An 18232-nucleotide genomic window follows, 5' to 3' on the forward strand; every position below is an offset into this window, starting at 1 on the left:
TAGGGTTTGGGTTTTTTTGTTTGTTTGGTTGGTTTTTTTTTTTTTTTTTTTTTTTTTTACATATTCTGTGTTCAATAGGTCACACTTTAGTAGTTATTTGTAAGTTTGAATACAATTCTGGTGTGTGTGTGTGTGTGGAATTACATGTTTTTTAAAAGTAGATGGTTAGGTTGGGTCTTTTCTTGGTAGTGCATAAGAACTGAATTGAGTGGTGGTTCAGTAAATCAGAACAGGAGTGAGCTATTGCATGCTTACAGCAGGGAATATGCAGCTACACAAATCCCATTCATACTGTTATAATATATGTACTGTAACCTTCTTGTTGGTAATGCATTTAATCTGAGCTTTCCAGTAAGTGACAATGTGGTAGAAGCATTAAAACAAATGGAAGGGGAGGGGAAAGGGGCATTCAGAAAACAAACACTGACCCTAATCATGAAATCAGCTGTTTAGTTAAACATGGATCATTTAACTTCTCAATGATCATGAAAATATCCATTTTACCATTCCAACAGAACATTCCCATCTTTTTCGAAGTTGCTTTGAATTACTCTTGGCAGTTATAAAATCTTCACAAAATCTGTTTTGCAGATGTGGGCTGTGCCATTTTAAAAGTTCAATTTAAAACTTGCATGTATGGTATCTTTCCTGAAGGTTTATTTTTAAAAGAAAGTAATTTAGTAGCTAAAATATGTATGCAGTTCTTATCTTTCAATATGAAGGAATTTGGTTATGATAGAAAGGGAAAATTAAATATTTAATGGTCCAGTTTTTACTATGCTATATGCATTTTTACTGAAATGCAACAAATCTAAATTAGTTGAATACATGTTTGGTCAAATAAAGATATTCTGATCACTGTACATATTTATTTTTAAAAATCCCACTTTTAACAGAATAATATGTAAGGGGGCCAAAAATCACTTTATCCTCTGTGTTTCTAATGGCACTTAAAAAGAAAGGACTGTGCTATGACTATGCACAGGAATATATTCATCATAATATCTGTAGGACACAAGAATCGTGTGGCATGCAGGGTCCCCTTCTGAAAACCTTTCAAGGGTCCGATACAGCTTTTTAGTATAATATTCCAGATAACTGCTGCATCAGAGCCAGTATTAGAATAGCAGAATGTTTTTCTGTCATCTCAGTTACAAAATGTATCTTCTGGGTCTTGAAATAAAATGTGACTTTTCAGTTTAAAAGGAACATCTTTGAGTCTGATTTTGGCTGAATTCAGTGACAAAAATCTTTTTAATTGATTTAATACAAGCAAAATTATAATGAACCAAGATTTGGCCAGGGAGTGAAAATAGGACTTTTGTAACGTGAGACTACATGCAACTTCAGTTACTTAGTTTGCCTTTTTTTAGGTCCCCCAAAACATGCTAGGCATCTTGGAGAACAAAGTAATCCAGTCTTTACCAAGAACAGCACCTGCATTTACCATGTCACAAGAAGGATAAGTCAATAGCAGTTGAGAGAAGAAAGGTAGAAGAAAGAAACAATAGTACATAGAGTGTACTCAGAATAAATTATATGCCCAGTTAAGAAGGTATTTTGCATGTGAGTTTGGGGTGATTTGCTATTTACCACCTTTCCTTTGCTTCTCCTAAACAATACTGTAGAAGTACAATTTTAAGAGGGATTTGAATGTAGTGTGGGCAGGGACCCCTGAAGAGGTTCAGGTGTAATCAGCATTAGGAGAAAGCATGAATGAGGGAGACGTGTGGGACTAGACTCCACCTCTGAAAGAGACTTAAGGGCTCTGGTGGATGTAATCAGCTGGCTAAATATGAGTTCCCAGTTGTCAGGAGTTGAAGCAGAGCTTGGGGAGTGGGGGGAGGACCCAGTTAAGCCTGCTTCCTTGCTCCAGAACACTGATTCCTGGTTTTCTGGTCCTGAACCCAGCTTGTAATCCTGGCTTATCTCTTGGCTCTTACTGTTGGATCTGACACTAGTAGGATATAGTAACTAAGAAGACTGATCCTTGGAGCTATAAGCCTAGGGAGTACTGTGTAGGAGTAGGGAGTCAGTATTGCTTCTGTATATGGCATTAGTGGGGCTGTTGTTGGAGTAGTGTTTCTAGTACTAGGGAAATGTTGGAAGAGGTTCAGGAAAAAACTATAAGAATGTTTGAAAATTTGTTCTAGAATGAGATGCTAAAAGTTTGATTATATTGAAAGGTGATTTGATCATGATTTTTATGTCCCTACAAGGATAGAAAATTTCAGATTATAGACTACACTGTAAATTAACAGATAAAGGCATAAAGAAATCCAGTGGCAGGTAGAGGATAATTTGGTATATTCTTAGAGAATGAGGTGGAAATTTTTACCAGTGCTGGTAATTGTTTTGAGAAGACCAACACTATTTCAGGGTTCAGAAAACCCAGTTTCTACTCCTGGATATGCCATTGACCTCCTGAAGTTACAAGCTTTATTTCAGAATCCTTAGTTGGCAATTCTCTGGCCTGTATTCTGCAAAAGGTCAAACTAGATAATCTATAAGTGTCCCTTCTGGCCTAAAATTCTCTTCATATATGAAGACAATGATGACAGTAACAATGTTTGAAGTTATTTGTTGACCAGGTCACAAAATGCTTAGATGCAGCAATAGAGGTTGATGTTGTATACTTGGATTTTAGGAAGGCCTTTGATACAGTATCTTATCCCATTCTCATAAATAAATTAAGAGGCTGTGACATAGATGATTACACAGTCTGGTGGGTGGCAAATTGGCTTGAGGATCCCACCCAGAGAGTGGTAGTGGATTGGGTCGGTATCGACCTGGAAGGAGGTGGGCAGTGGGGTCCCGCAGGGCTCGGTCCTTGGACCTGTACTCTTCAATATCTTCATCAGTGACTTGGATGTGAGTGTGAAGTGTACTCTGTCCAAGTTTGTGGACGATACTAAATTGTGGGGTGAAGTGAACATACCGGAGGGTAGGGAAAGACTGCAGGCAGACCTGGACAGGTTGGAAAAGTGGGCAGAACACAGTAGGATATCATACAACAGGGACAAATGCAGAGTGCTGCACCTAGGGCACAAAAATATCCAGCACACCTACTGGCTGGGAAATGACCCTCTCAGCAGTACAGAAGCGGAAAGGGATCTCGGAGTCATAGTGAACTCCAAGATGAATTGTCAGTGTGTTGATATCATCAGCAAAGCTAACTGTGCTTTATCATGCATCAGCAGATGCATGACTAATAGAACCAAGGAGGCAATACTTCCCCTCTTTGTGGCATTGGTCAGACCGCAGTTGGAGTACTGTGTCCAGTTTTAGGTGCTGTACTTTAAGAACAATGTGGATAACCTCGAGAGAGTCCAGAGGAGGGCAACTCATATGGTTAAGGGTTTGCAGGCCAAGCCCTATGAGGAGAGACTATGGGACCTGGACCTCTTCAGCCTCTGCAAGAGAAGGCTGAGAGGTGATCTTGTGGTTGCCTATAAATTCATTGGTGGGGGGGGCCCAGCAAGGAGTCAGAGATGCTCTGCTCACCAGAGCACCTCTTGGGGTAATAACAAACTGACAGAGAACAGATTTAAGCTAGACATCAGGAGAATTTCACAGTAAGTGTGGCCAGAATTTGGAATGGGCTTCCAAGGGAGGTGGTGATTTCCCCTATCTTGGGGATCTTTAAGAGAAGGCTGGATAGGCATCTGCCTGAGGTCATCTGACCCCAGCACTTTTTCCTGCCCGGGCAGGGGGGACTTGATGGTCTGTTGAGGTCTTTTCTGACTCTAGCATCTATGAATCTATGAATTGGTTGGGCAATTCCTTGAATAGTAAAATGGCACAAAGAGGAGAACCCGTTGTCAAAAGAACTCTGATTTACTGTGTCAGACCACAGATCATTTTATGCAGTGGCAGAGTGTGGATGCTAAGTGGAAGGGTAAAGAAGACGCGTCTGTTCTTCTCCCACTAGAGCTTCCAGCATTCAGGCATTTAGAAAGTTGTGATTCAGAGGCTGGAGTATGGCAGTGGTAGCTCTGGAGTCCATCTGTCCCATTTTCACCACCACCCTCACCCCACTGCCCTGAGGTCAGTTGAGAACAGTGGCAGCGGTTGAAGGGAGATGGGAGGGGATGTGTTGCTGTGCATGAAAGGGAGGTGGAGGGAAAGGAAGATTCTTATCTGGCTGAAGGATTTAAAAATCTCCAGCTGCTTCTCTCTGTGGGATGGAGGTGGAAGCTGTGAGCAGAGGGTAGTCACCCCTGCAGCTATGGTTGTTGCCCCCATATCTTTCTTTACGAAATCCTGCATCTGCCCATGGCAGTTAGAATTGTTAACAGAATAATAGTGATTAATCTTATTTGAATGCAAAACTTGCCAACTGATGTAATTGAAAAGAAGAGACTCCAAAAACATAGCATCAAGGGTCTGGAACAGTGAAAGTTGGAAGGAGGTATTTTCCAAAGTTATTGGTGGAGGAGCTGGAAAAGTAAGACAAGATGAGATGAGGAAGGCAAGAGAAGAGCAGCTAGAGGAATGGAGGCTAGGAAATGAATGAGGATTCTTAACTGTCCTGAGTGGAGAGCAGATGAGCTGAAGAATGGTTCTGGAGGACAGCCACAAAGGAAATGGAGAACCGTTGCATTTTGACTTCTCTTATTTTGTAAGAGTTTTTTCCAGCTCTGAGGAATCTGCTGATGGTAGATTTATATTGATAGACACTGGGTTTAAATCTGACTTGGGGATTGAGGGATTATTATGGACGTTTGGTAGGAAAAAAAAATAACATGGTTAGCCCTTAGACCAGTTACATAACTGAGGCAGAGCTTATCTCCATTGCTGTTGTTGGCCACAAAGGGAGGTATGTATAGGGCAAGCTCTGTTGCTGGGGATTTGCCTGTAAACCTGTTTTGATGCCATGTGCTCATTATAGGCACATCCATACATGCAGGCATGGGCACTTGCAGCAACTAAAAGAGAAGTGATGCACATTTGAGCCAGGGCTTTTTGCCTCAGCGCATGTGCCTGGACATGCACTTTGGTGTGGTGCAAGTTGTGCCACTTGGTAAAACAACCCTGCCTGTCTCCTGTATCTGCAGTCATGGGGAGCTAGAGCCCTGTGCTGGCCCCCCCAGTATAAAAAGCTTCCCTGTCCTGGCCCCATCAGTATAAAAAGCTGCCTTAGCAAGTAGCTCAGGGCACTCGTTCTCAGGAGCTTCTCAGGCATGGCCAATTGGTACCTGGAGACATTACCACTTGTGCCAGCTGGACTGCTGAAGCAGCACTGAGAGTTCCTTGTGCCCTTTACTCACTGCAGCAGTCTGGCAGTGGGGCTGCTGCCTGGCTGTGACCTGCTGTGCACCTGCTAGACCTGGATGGGGACTTCACTGGGCCAGCTGCCAGCGGCCTGTGGGTCTAGAGTTGGCTTTTGTGCGGCACTACTGCCATATGTGCTCCTGCCTGGCCATCTGGGCTGCTGTCGCCTGGAAGATGTTTCAAGTGGGGTGGCCTGCTTTGAACTGTCAAAGCATGTCCTCCTGGCCCCAGTTGGCCTCCAGCTGGGTCCAAGGTGTCAGCTCTGAGCAGGCTCCTCTGCCTGGGTCCTGCCACTGGCCTCCCTAGCAGGAATTCTGGTGTTCCCTTTTTGAAAACTGAAAATCCCTGATAAAAAAAAAATCCCAAAGTCACTCTGTAAAATACCCCAAAATCCATGTTCCTCGACAATTAAAACAGAAGACCACTATATATATTGAGAGAGCAAGAGACTGCGATCAGTTGGGCAATGTTTTATTGATATTTCTACAGTGTTAAAGCAATTTGGAAGCCTGTCAGTTCTCTATCATCATAATTAAATGAATTCTAAATACCTATACATTTTGCTGTTTGCCTTTGGTTTTCTTACCATAGAGCAGTTAGAGCTCCCCCTGACCCCTTCACTAACCAGGATATGGGGACAGCTGTCTCCGCAGTCACAGCTCTTGCCAGCGGGTCTCATCCTGTCTAGCATCTGGGCATGCACAATGTGTGCTGGGGGGATGTGAGGTTTGCAGAAGCGGGTTGGAGGATGTGGGTGGCTGTGGGGTGTGTGGGTGGATTGTGGGGGGCCTGTGTGGGGGAGCTGCTCAGGGTGGGTCCCTTGCCCCTGCAGGGCCACATCCCCCCCACAGGGGCCCCAGAGCCCCAGTAGGGGCTATATCCCAACCAACAGGGGATGCATGGCCCCCGCAGGGGCTACCACCCTCCTCCCTGCAGGGTCCATGTGTCCCACCCCTACTTGCCCTCCCAGCCCCACGGATTGCTGCCCCATCCGGCCCCATCCCCCACTGGCTCCTGCAGTGACCTGTGATGGCTGCACTGCCTAGTCCCACCCTCTTGTACCCCCAGACCCCCAAGGGCTGCCCCACCTGGCCCCAGCCTCCTGGTACTTTATTTTTAAAAAAAAAATGCCCTGCACTCGCCAGAAGTAGCCACAGCTGCCGGGGTCCTTGGACCTCCTGGCCAATATATAGGGCTGCAGGGAGGAGGAGACCATGGAGCAACCCCTGCCAGCCTCACTCCCTGCCTGCTGCCCAGGCCGCTCCCCATCGCTGCCTTGCCCAGCCCAGCATCCTGGCAAAAGAAAAAAGAAGCCTTGTACTCGCTAGCGGTAGCAGCTGCCATTGGGGTCTCTGGGGTCTCGTGGCAGAGCTGCCCCACACAACACAGGATAGCAGGGACTGGCCCTGCCTGCCTGGCACCTGCACTGCCACTGTCCCATTGCGTGGGTGTAGCCCTGGTCGGCAGGGCGCTGCATGGCTCCACGCTGGGGCTGGTGTGGCTGTCACCCGGGGCTTGGCACCACTCAGCCTGAGCAGCCCCAGCTGCCTGACAGCTCATGGAGCTGTGCAGCATCCCGCTGACCCAGGCCGCACCTGCGCAATGGGGCAGTGGCAGTGCGGGTACCAGGCCACTGGGACCAGTACCTGATGCCCCGTGCTGTGTGGAGGGGGCTGTGCCATAAGTTCCCAGTGCACCCAATGGCAGCTGCTACTTCAGGTGAGTGCGGGGCTCTTTTTTGCCAGGATGCTGGGGCCAGGCAGGGCAGCAATGGGAGAGCAGGCTGGGGCTGGGCAGGGCAGCCATTTGGGGGACTGGGGGAGCGAGCGGGGGATGGGGCCAGGCGGGGCAGTAATCAGGTGGGCTTGGGGGGCAGGTGTGGGATGGGGCTGAGTGGAGCAGCAATCTGGGGGAGGCTTGGGAAGCAGGCGGGGGATGGGATGGGATGGGGCTGCTGGGGGTTCCCTCATAGTCCTCTTCCCCCTTCTTCAGCCCCCCCCCCAGTCCCTTGCCCCCTACTTACTGCCACGGACCCCAGGTCTAGTTCCCTGCAGTTGGCACACTGCCTGTCATGCACAGGCAGGCAGCATGCTTCAACATGGGGTGAGGGCCAACCACAGAGACGCTCTGGCTGGCTACCAGGGCTTCTCTGTGGACGACCTGAGCTTCCAGTTGCTTTGAATGTGCCCTGCCTCGCTTTTTTCCCCCAGGGTATTTTTTGACCCCTGGATATCCAGGGGTCTAACTTTGCCCCTGCATTGCAGATTTGCAGCGTGGGGAACATTTTTTTGTTCTCTTGTCACGTTTCATAGAGCTTTGAGACGCTACAGGAGGCATGTGCATGGTCACCTGGACGTACCCTGTGTGGTTAAATGAGAGCGTTTTTCCCAGAAGTGGGTTTGCAATGCTGCTCTTTACAAGTGCAACATGGGGTTATACTTCTCCAACAGAGAAGTACACTTCAGATCACTAGGGGCTGAGTCCTGGAAATCAAGAAAAGTAAGGGATCACTTTTATTTCTGTATCTTTGTATGGACTGAAGAAATGTGGTTGAGCATAGGTATGATCCTGTGAAGTGATGCACTATCTATCAATTTATGGTTTTGTATGATTTTGAGGGTTTGAAACATTGTGAGCTCAATCTTCCTTGTTACTCAGTAATTGTATGCTGATGTGATCAACATAAACTTAAGTACTTTTAAAAATGAATTGATAGTGCAGCTGCTCCTATATTAAGCATACAAATACTAATAAAATTGAGAAGTGCAATGTGTGATTAAAAAACAGCCATTATATGAAACATTGCACCCTACTTTTAATGGAAATGAAAATTGCTAATACTTCTGTTTTCATTCCTTGGTGGTGTTATGTGGGTAAAATAGACACAGTCACCTGATTAAGAGCTGATATTAATTCTACAATGCAGACATACATTCAGTAGCTACTCCATCATCATTAGTAGAAAGACAGTAGAAGAATTTGTGGTTACTATTTTTGATATAACTCTGTTCCTTGTTTTTAAATGGTTTACTTTTTACTTTAAATGTATTGAAGTAAATGAGCCCACCTGATTTTAATCTTCCAAGACCCTTCTTTAGTTTATGAAGCGTCTTATTGTGTCATGTTTGACAATAAAAAGCACATTTTTATCATCATGAATTTCAATATTATTTTGATTTCAGTGCCATACTTTTTAGTGACTCCTGTGCACACCACATAACTAAATTTCTTGTAAAAGTGCAAACAAAAAATGGCATGAAATAAAATATCTTGAGTAACTGACACTCATAATTCTGACTAGAATAGAGGTTGGCAACTTTTTGCAACCATGGGCTTATACCTCCTGGCAATCAGCAGGTAGGTACTGTGCAGGGAATTGATAGGAAAAGGCAGATGCTAGGACCCTGGGGATGCTTCCCCAGCTGCAGCAGGGAGAGTAAGCTTAAGTTAGGCAATAGACCCTAGGGCTGCCTCTTTTGCTGCTGTTGCTGGAGTGGGTTGCTAATTGTCTGAGCTGCCCTGGCCTGCATCCAGTATATTCACAAGCCCACAGACCATAGGTTGCCAATTCTAGTAAATGTACAGTGTACAAGAAGATGTTGTTTGGAGAGTCTCTGTAATTGATCTAGACTTGACTAGAACATTTGGAGACCTCCTTCACTTGGTTCTACTGACTTCTTCCTACCATGAATATACTTACCTTTAAATATTATAAGCACCTTTTTGCCTCCAGGGGCAAATGATTTGCTAGTCTGATTTGTTTTACAGTTGTACGTAACCTCTCCCTTTACCAGCTATTTCAGTTTTGTGTCTTGGTGTCCTACTCTTGGAAAATGGCTTCTTTGATAGAGTTGTATTTGTTTTGTTAATAGAATCAATGAGTTGCTTGCTTTTGAGTCGTAAGTATTGATTATTTGTGTAGTTTAAACAAATCAGGTTGTCCTGAGAATGTTGTGATTTCTTTCTTTCCAAATGAATGATCTTCTTTGCCTTGCCAAATTCTGAAACACTCTTATGTATTAGATGCCAGAAGAGTTTAGAATTTTTATCTGGAAGGAATTAAACTTTTTAAAAAGACAGAAAACATTTGTCCCTAAGACAGTTTAAAGATTCCACCTGTATCTCTGCCCTCTCTCATTTGTGTGTTTATGTGTAGCTAAGAAACATTGAAAGATCCAGGCATACATTCTTTCTTTAAAAAAAAAAAAAACACAATATGTTTATTAAACAGATAATGTGGGAGAAACTCAGTTGTGAAAAAGAATTCTCTATAAATGATTCATTGTAAAACATTTGAGGAACGCCTTAACAACAGAACTCAAAATTTCACTCCAAGTTCAGCTCTATAGAATTGCAATAATATCACAATTAATAGCTATAAAAATGTCTTTGTAAGTAAATATGGGTCTGATTAATGAGCAGCTAGCCTGTATTTTTGGCATTTCCCAGTTGATATAGCATCAGAATAAGGCAGAAAAATAGCATATTTTTGCCTATTTCCACTTAAGTTTGTAGAAGCATTTATGCTTAGCCCTGAGAATTTTAGTAGCTCTAGCAAAGGGCTAAATTTATCTTCCATGGTCTTCAGTAGCAGGTGAGACTGCTGAACATTTTATTTTATATCAGTCTTTGTTTATTTGAATTTTTATGGTTGTATATTGTAAGTGTTGGAGGAATGGGAGTATTGCACCTCTGGGCAATTTGAGAATGGGATATAAGGTCAGTTTACAAATTGATTTTGTATATGCTGCTCACTTGACCATCATACTATATTTTATGTATTAATTTGAAGTCATATAATTTTATTTACATGAAAACAATACCATGCGTACTTTAGTTCAGTTATGCTGGAAAATGTCTGCCCAAAGAGACGGTCATTAAGAGAATTTGGTTACTATGTTTTAATTGTTTGTAAATCAGTTCTTTCTTTAAATTTCTTTCCAGAACCGTGAGAACATGGGATGTTAACAATGAGAAAAAGCACAAAGGTGTGTTTAAACCACGGTCTGTTCAAGGAAAACGGGTGATTCCTACAACTTGCACATACAGCAGAGATGGTAAACTTATTGCAGCTGGCTGCCAGGATGGCTCCATCCAGATCTGGGATAGGAATTTGAATGTAAGTCAAATATACTTTAGCAAGATAAATTGTTAGTTTAGGGTATATACTACATTTTTGAAGCTGTTGAAATCGGTTCTAATGGTTTTTTTATTTGAACTACTTTTTCCGAAAAGCAAGCACTTCATAAATGAGGTTTGGTATTTCCTCTGCTGTTTCATTGCTGCTAACTCAAAGCCTGCTGTCACCTTAGCCCAAATACACACTGGCAGGAAATTGACTAGCTAACAATTTGTTTAAAAAAAAGATTATATGTTTTAAATTTATCTATTTAAATTTAACTCCATGATGATAAAGACATCATTTTCTGTTGCCTCGTATGCCATTAAAAATATGCACATCAGCACTGAATAAATCATCAGTAAGTTGTAGGGCTTTGTGTCAAAGCTAATAATTTGTCCAATTGCTGGCTGATGGAGGAAAATAGATTTCAAATGCACAATTGTGGTAATGAACCTTACAAACAAATTGCTTTTCTTGTTTTTCTGAAACATTTAATATGAAAGCAAATCTGAACAGGCACTGATTGTAAATCCCAATACTTCATAGCTATGCTGTGTCCTCAGAAGGATTTAGAAGACAAAGAATTCAAAATTTCTTAAAGGTGTGCAAGATAGTGAAATAGATTCAGTTCAGCTGGCCTAAATGTCTCACCTTAGGATGAAACTCCCAACTGGTAACAATTCATGCAATTACAATATAACACAATATATTCGGGATTTATCAGTCTCCATTTTTTTGCATAATGGTGGTACCAAGCCAAGCCAGTTCTAAAGATAGAATTTTTCAAAAGAAATTACCACTGTGCCAATCAAAATGTTATTACAGATTTTAAATGCAAGGTGAGTAAATACCTTATCTGTACTCTGCCTTGATCTGAGAGCTGTTGCCTATCTTCAGCTCCTTTTGAGTTCATTGTGACAGGCACTAGGCAAAGAAATATAAAATATCAAAAAAGTATCAATTTGTTTGGAAGATATTGTATTAATTGGTAGAAACAATTACTTTGAGTTAAGTTGATGTTGTAAATCATTGAAAGCATTATAATGGTCATACAATATGATATCTTAATGGAAGAAAAGGGTTTTAGTGAATAATTTTGTATAATCATTCTAGCAACCTAGGCAACCATGTTTATCAACAATTTAATTTAGAAAAGGAGAGAATGCACAATGTTAGGGACCTCTTCCCAAAGTTAAATTAAACTTGATTTCCAAAGGGTATGGGAAAGTATGCCGATATTAAAAAAAAAAAAAGGAGAAACCTCCACTGATCACATTCAAAACGCATTCTATATTTTGGATTGTCATATATTTTTTTATTTCTGTTTTTATTTCCACTATAAACCCACTAAAACTTCCTAATGGCATGGAGTTTTTAGAATTCATTCCAAGTGTAAACTTGTTCTAGCAGAACAATAAATTTTTCAGAGACTGGCTTTCATCACCTGTGTATACTGTTGCTTTAAACATGTACAGTATTGAAATATTAAGCTTTTTGGTATCGCTTTAACAATAGTGCTAGTGATAGTCTGCTTATTCTTTATGAACCTTTGTGTGTCTTTATAAGATAACATATTGCAGTGATGATCAAGTGCAGCTTATGGTGATCGACTAATTTAAAGAGAAATCTTTATCTCTTTTTTCCAACCAAATGACCTCTTCATAACTACAGGAGACTAAACTGGTTATCTAGAATTAAATGGAAGTCCTTTTGATTTTGGATTTTCCTAAAGAGTAAGATGATTTTTCTCTTCAGTTTTGCTGATATATTTAAAAAAATGCACAAAGCAGCCTTCATTAAAGTAGTCATTCTAATTTCATTCCTGTAGCATACATGACTGAAGCTATTACAGCTCAACACAAAAACATTTCTGTATCACTAAAATCAGACATTTCATTAAGGCAGCCTGATCATATAAATAGATAATGCAGCATAAACAGCCAAATCATTTCACTAACAATAAAGAAAAGAAAAAAAGAACAAAATGTGGAATCGTTGGTGGGGAGCAGGAGACGGGGAAGAATGATGCTCTCAAATGTTTGTTTCAATTTATACTTTTTGTTGTTAAAGCTATGTAAAGAAGGTCCTGAAAAAGAATTAGAAGGGGGCTGGTGGAACGGAATAATGCAGAGGACATGGGAGGGCACATACATGGAAGAGAAGACACAGGTGTATGTAGGAGAGCAAGAAAATGCCAAGTTGGGCATGAATTGGTAGGAAATGAGATAGGGAAATAGGCATTTGCAAAACGGTGAAGAGCCATGAGGTAGGGGAAACCAGTATGCATTTGGTACACAAATATAGAGGAGAGATGGGTTTTCTGATTTTTAGAAGTTTTTTTTAGTGCGCCTGTTCATCATGCATTCTTTGACTTGGAGCAGCCTATATGCTTTGACAATGTGTGCTATATTACAGTGAAACCTTTTCAAAGCAGAAATTTGTGAAAACTATCCTTATTGGTTATTAACAAAAGCAGTGTCAGACTGGACAAATGCTTGTGATAAAGCCTCACATTTGATCAGTTAAGAACTGTGTCAGTGAGCACCTGGGCCCATTGTGAATTAATGGGATTTACAAGACTGAGGTTGGAAACCAACACCATCATTCCTTCATAGGACTGTCATGACCACATAAAGGAGAGGCTAGGCGTGGGGGAAGTCCTTTCCTGTGCCAGACTTTAGGGCCCACTCTGCCATCCATGGAGATATCCTCCTAATACTAGTCACCAGTTTAGGCACTGTTTGCAATCTGTGAACAAATGAGCACCACAATAAGGTAGATTCTAAAATATCTGTAGCATTTTGTCTACTGTTCAAAGCCACATAAACATTTGATCTACCTGTATTATTTTACAATTTTATTCATTGAAATTATTTTCTGAAATTGATAATTCCCTGCCTTAATTGCACATCTTCTCTGGCTGTTCCTTATTCTTAGACATGGTTGCCATTTTATTATAAGCTATGGCCATCAGTTATAGTATAAGGTACTTTTCAAATTGCAGTGTGGTGTCTAGCAATTGATTTTTGGTGTGTGATCAATTTCCCTTTTTTACTTCTTACTAACACCACAAATCCATGAATGTTTCATTCAGTTTTCTGTTTCCGTTGTTTTTTTGGTGGAGTTCCAAATCTCCCAGCTGTATGTATTGAGAGTAAAAAATGCTTTGGAGGAGCGCTTTTTTTTTTTTGGTCTTTATGAAACAGACATTGGTATCTTGCTTCTAAAACTGAATTTAGCCAAATGCACTTCAACAGTCTTGCTTTTCTTCAAACTTCCTCAGTATGATTATGATCCATTGTAATCACCTGCCGTAGGGTTTTCACTTTTTCATAAATCTGTGTTTTCTCATTCACAGAATCTTGGCTGTGCATGATTTTTCCTTAAGGTTCATGCTCATATATGCACGTACAATGCAAATTAGCAAAACTATTTGTCACCTCCTTAGAAATATTTTAACAGTGTTAGCTAGCTAAAAACTACTGATGCAAAGAACATAAAAAGCAGTTTCACTCAGACTTCCAATAATGAGTGAACGATAGTCTGATATAGTCGGTTATACAATGGCATGTTGAAATAGTCTGAGAATTGAAGGAGGGGATTAGACAAATGGAGGGAGGACATGAAAACATGCAGAGAGATGTAATGAGATGGGAAAGACCTTGATGATCCTATTGCTTGTCTTAACACAGCTGTGAAAGCACTTGGTCACTTGGAATAGTAGTAGTGCTCTGATTTACTATACACTTCAAAAGGTGGCTAGCCAAAGGAAATACAGGACAAAGCTCAAAATATTCTGCTGAACAATCTCGTCTATGTCACAAGTTTTAACAGTGGGAATAAAGTGAATCCAGACATTCTGAATTGTCTCTGTCCCCATTTTTCAATTAAGAAAAACACCTCCCTCTCAGATATGTTACAAGGGTAGCTTCATGTTTGTAAAAGATTTTGAGATACCTAAGGGATAGGGGAAAAAGTACTGTGTTTTTGCTAATAAAGTAAGATTTCTTACATCACTCTTCTGACTTTTCAGTCCCTTTTCCATTCAGTCCTTAACTGATCAATTTTAAGAATCTATTAAGATTCCTTGAATATGTAAAGCAACTTTTCTGTGCAGTGAACACAATAAATAAATCCTGTTTTTCAATTTCGGTCTTGTTTTGTCAGCTTATAAGATAAATAATTAGTGGTTAATCATGAACTAAATAGTAAATATTTGCTTTTCATCAGATCAGTCTACAAGTATCATTTTTACATAAAATAACATCTGAATAAAAAATGTGTGACATCTTACTATTCTCTGGATAATATTTCTTATTTAACCTGATTCATTGGTGATGGACTGATTGACTGATGAACCTAGTGATTATTTTTTATTGTTTTTAACTTTGTCTCATAGAAAGACTTACAGTTGGTGATTATATTCAATTCCATTTATTTTTCAGCTCTTTCTCAAAAGCAGATACCTACTATGAAATGACAGCTGTTACTCAGCTACTGTTTTATTTTATTTCTGTTCATTTTTGAAGCTGCAGTTTGATTTAAAATAACAATATTAGATTTTATGTATTTGGATCAGTTATAAATTGCTTAGCCCAAGCTCTGTAAGTGATTTTACAGAATTTCAAATGTACAATGGCAGTGAAACCCAACAGTATCCAAATAGACTGCCTATGTTAATATTACCAAAAGTGAGGTAATACAGTAAACCCCACAACCAGTTGGCAAGAGTCCTTAATCTACTCCATCCTCAAAGACCTGTAGGGAAGAAAAGAGAGAGGTGCTAATATATGCATTGAAATTTAGCAGATCTGGGATCTTTACCTTGCTTTTACTAAGGCTCATCTTAAAAGTATTTTCTAATTCTTGAATTATTTATAGAAGTACATTGAATATAGTTCTGCATATAGTTTTAGCCTGAAAGTTTTTTGAAATCTTTAAGCTTTTATTGGAACATGACATCAGGAAAAAATGTGATCAGGACTTCTGTTTTCAGCTCTGAAAAGTTTTATAAATGAAGTCATTTTGAAGAAAGACTGCACAATAAAAATCAATACTTCCAAGTTATATCATCTATACAAGCTTTATGACACCATTCTTCATTTTTTTTTATTTTTGGCTTAAATAATGTCATCTTTATGCTTTAAATTTGAAATACAAATCCAGATCTCTTTTGGAAATATTTTTGTAAACTTTATCTTGCTGTCTTATTAATGGATTTTACAGCTGATGTTACCAGATAGTACAGTAAAAGCTAATGGAAAGATCTGAGATTTGCTGCAAATATTTGAAAGTTGTAACTATTTACTGTTAGAGTTTATTTTTGCACAGTTGAAGGGATGCTCTTCTCATTTACAAAGCATATAGAAAACATATAATTCAGTGCTAGATCCATAAAATGCCTATACCCAATTGTAACCTTTAAGAAAGTTTTGTTGTTTGGCTATATCAACGCAGATAGTGGAACATTGTACAGATTTGGGTGATACTGTAGCTTTCTGATGGTTTAAAAATCTGACTAACATGAAAAGAGTTTGCCCTGCGCTTTGGATAGTTAATAATCATTTTCGCTCCCCCTTTCCCTCCTTTCCTCTCCCCAAGCTTTAGAAGGAAGAAGGGACTATTTTTTTGTATTGTGTGAGTGCATGAGCATGTATGTGTGTATGTATGTATGTATGCTTTTTCTTATATAGATTTAGGTTTTTCTTAACATCAGTCTTCCATAATTTCTTAATAGGAAGAATAACTAGAAATAATTAAGAGCATTTCTAAATAACTAGACGTCTGAACCAATAAGTCATTGTGCAGAGTATCATTACCACAGAGAAGCATTAGGTGAATCTCCTAATTTCCCCCAAGCACATAACAAATTTAATGGAGTCATGGAGGCTTTGAAGAGGGCAGTCTGGCTACATCTGGAAATTTCTTGTATAAATATAAGATGAAAGACTTCCAAATATACTATATTTCCCTTTCAAACTCAAGGTAAGTTTTCCATATCCATAATATCCCATACTTTCATTCCATGCACATATGTGCCAGACCTCTGATCCAGAAACTAGAAATCACACGCTAGCTTGCCAGGAGCAAATATTAACAGATATATATATTATTCTTTTTTGTATACGTCTGGTTCAGTCAGTACATCACAATCTGTACCCTGAAACTAACAGCGTATGATTGTCAGTCTTTTCCCTTCTGCTAAGATAAAATGTGCACTGCTGTATTTCTAAGTGCATTTCTCTCTTATGTAATAAACAGTTTACAGAAAAAGCCTATCTGACTGTTCACACTAGTTATAGTGATGAGAGGCAGTTCTAAATTTCAAGGTCTTTCACCCCGATGAAAATAGCAAGAACGATTCTTCTTTGGAGCGGTGTATAATTAGAAGAAAAGAGCTACCTCACAGTGTTATGCGTCCTTTGGTGTACTTTTCAGAGAGAAAATATGTAGTACAGAAGTTGCTGGGGAGTGAAAGGTTTTTTTAGAAAATGTAGTAAAGGTGCACCAATGCATCATTCCCATATTGTAACAGGACTGATAAAAGGAAAATTGCCATTATCAGCAGTTGACTTTTTTTGGCCAATATCACTGATAAATGCCGCATGCATGCACGCAGCCACAGCATTCATGCAGCCAGGAGTGCAGCCCGGCAGTGTGAAGAGTAGTGTCTGGCTGGTAAGTCTGTTTTGGGGGAAGCGGGGGTGGGGAGGCTGACCAAGGCCCCTGTGGTGAGGGAGGGAATGGGGCTGGGGCAGAGGCAGGCACTGCACAGTCTGGGTGGGACATGGAACGGAGTCGCAAGTGGCTTGTCCAGGGGGAGTGTGGGGAGGGAGAGGCAGCTCCCACCCATCGTTGTACACATTTCAGGAGGGCATGGGGGGGGCATGTGCCCCCCAGATCTGCATGCATAGTGAGGGTGAGCTGCTGCTGCAGGCTGGGGTCAGGGGTGGTGCTGGGCTTTACCTGTTGGGGTGGTTGGGCCAGGGCTGTGTTTGAGGCAGGCAGTGGCAGTGCTGTGATGGGGGCTTACGAGGGGGGATACAGCCACTCCAAAATTTGCTGTAGCCCCCCCTCCCAGCGCCACTGTCGCTGGCCCCAAGCACATCTCGGCCCAGCCCCCCTGCCAGGAAGAGCCCAGCACTGCCCCCAGCCTATGTACAGCAGTGGGAGCCGCCTGCCCCACTCTCCAGATGTGGCGTGGCTCCATCCTGTGCCCCCCCCTGCCCCAGCACCAGCCCCACTCCCTCCCTCACTGCAGTGGGCCTGGTCTGCCCCCTCCCCGCTCCGCTTCCTTTTGCCCTCACTCCTTCCTCCACAAGATTTACCAGCTGGATGCTGCTTTCCATGCTGCCTGGCTGCATATCAGCAATCGGATCAGTATCAGCTGATATGGCTTGTTAAAAAACAGCCATTGGTATCAGCACAAAAAATCTCTATCTGCGCACCACTGGCATGATCAGGGGACAGCAGGGCAGGCCCTGTGAGGAGAGGCTACGGGACCTGAACCTGTTCAGCCTCCAAAAGAGAAGGCTGAGGGGGGATCTTTGTGGCCTGTTATAAACTAGTCAGGGGGGATCAGCAGGCATTGGGGGAGCACCACCAGGAGTGACCAGGAATAACGGTCACAAGCTGGCAGAGGGTAGGTTTAGGCTAGATATCAGGAAGCGCTACTTCACAGTCAGGGCGGCTAGGATCTGGAGCCAACTTCCAAGAGAAGTGGTGCTGGCTCCTACCCTGGGGGTTTTTAAGAGGAGGCTGGATGAACATCTTGCTGGGGTCGTTTGACCCCAGCATTATTTCTTGCCATGGCGGGGGGTCGAACTAGAACACATC

At 41.5% G+C, this 18232-nt stretch overlaps 1 protein-coding gene across 1 annotated transcript in view; it reads left to right on the top strand.

The window, feature by feature from the left end:
* The window catches only part of WDR70 (WD repeat domain 70), a 261442-nt gene that overhangs the window by 146875 nt on the left and 96335 nt on the right, over positions 1 to 18232 (top strand). The window contains exon 10 of the mRNA XM_019531979.1: positions 10219 to 10393. Coding sequence (XP_019387524.1) covers positions 10219 to 10393 — 175 coding nt within the window. The remainder of the gene's footprint in view (positions 1 to 10218; positions 10394 to 18232) is intronic.

This window comes from Crocodylus porosus, unplaced genomic scaffold, assembly GCF_001723895.1.
Source record: "Crocodylus porosus isolate Cpor-Errol unplaced genomic scaffold, CroPor_comp1, whole genome shotgun sequence".
NCBI lineage: Eukaryota > Metazoa > Chordata > Crocodylia > Crocodylidae > Crocodylus > Crocodylus porosus.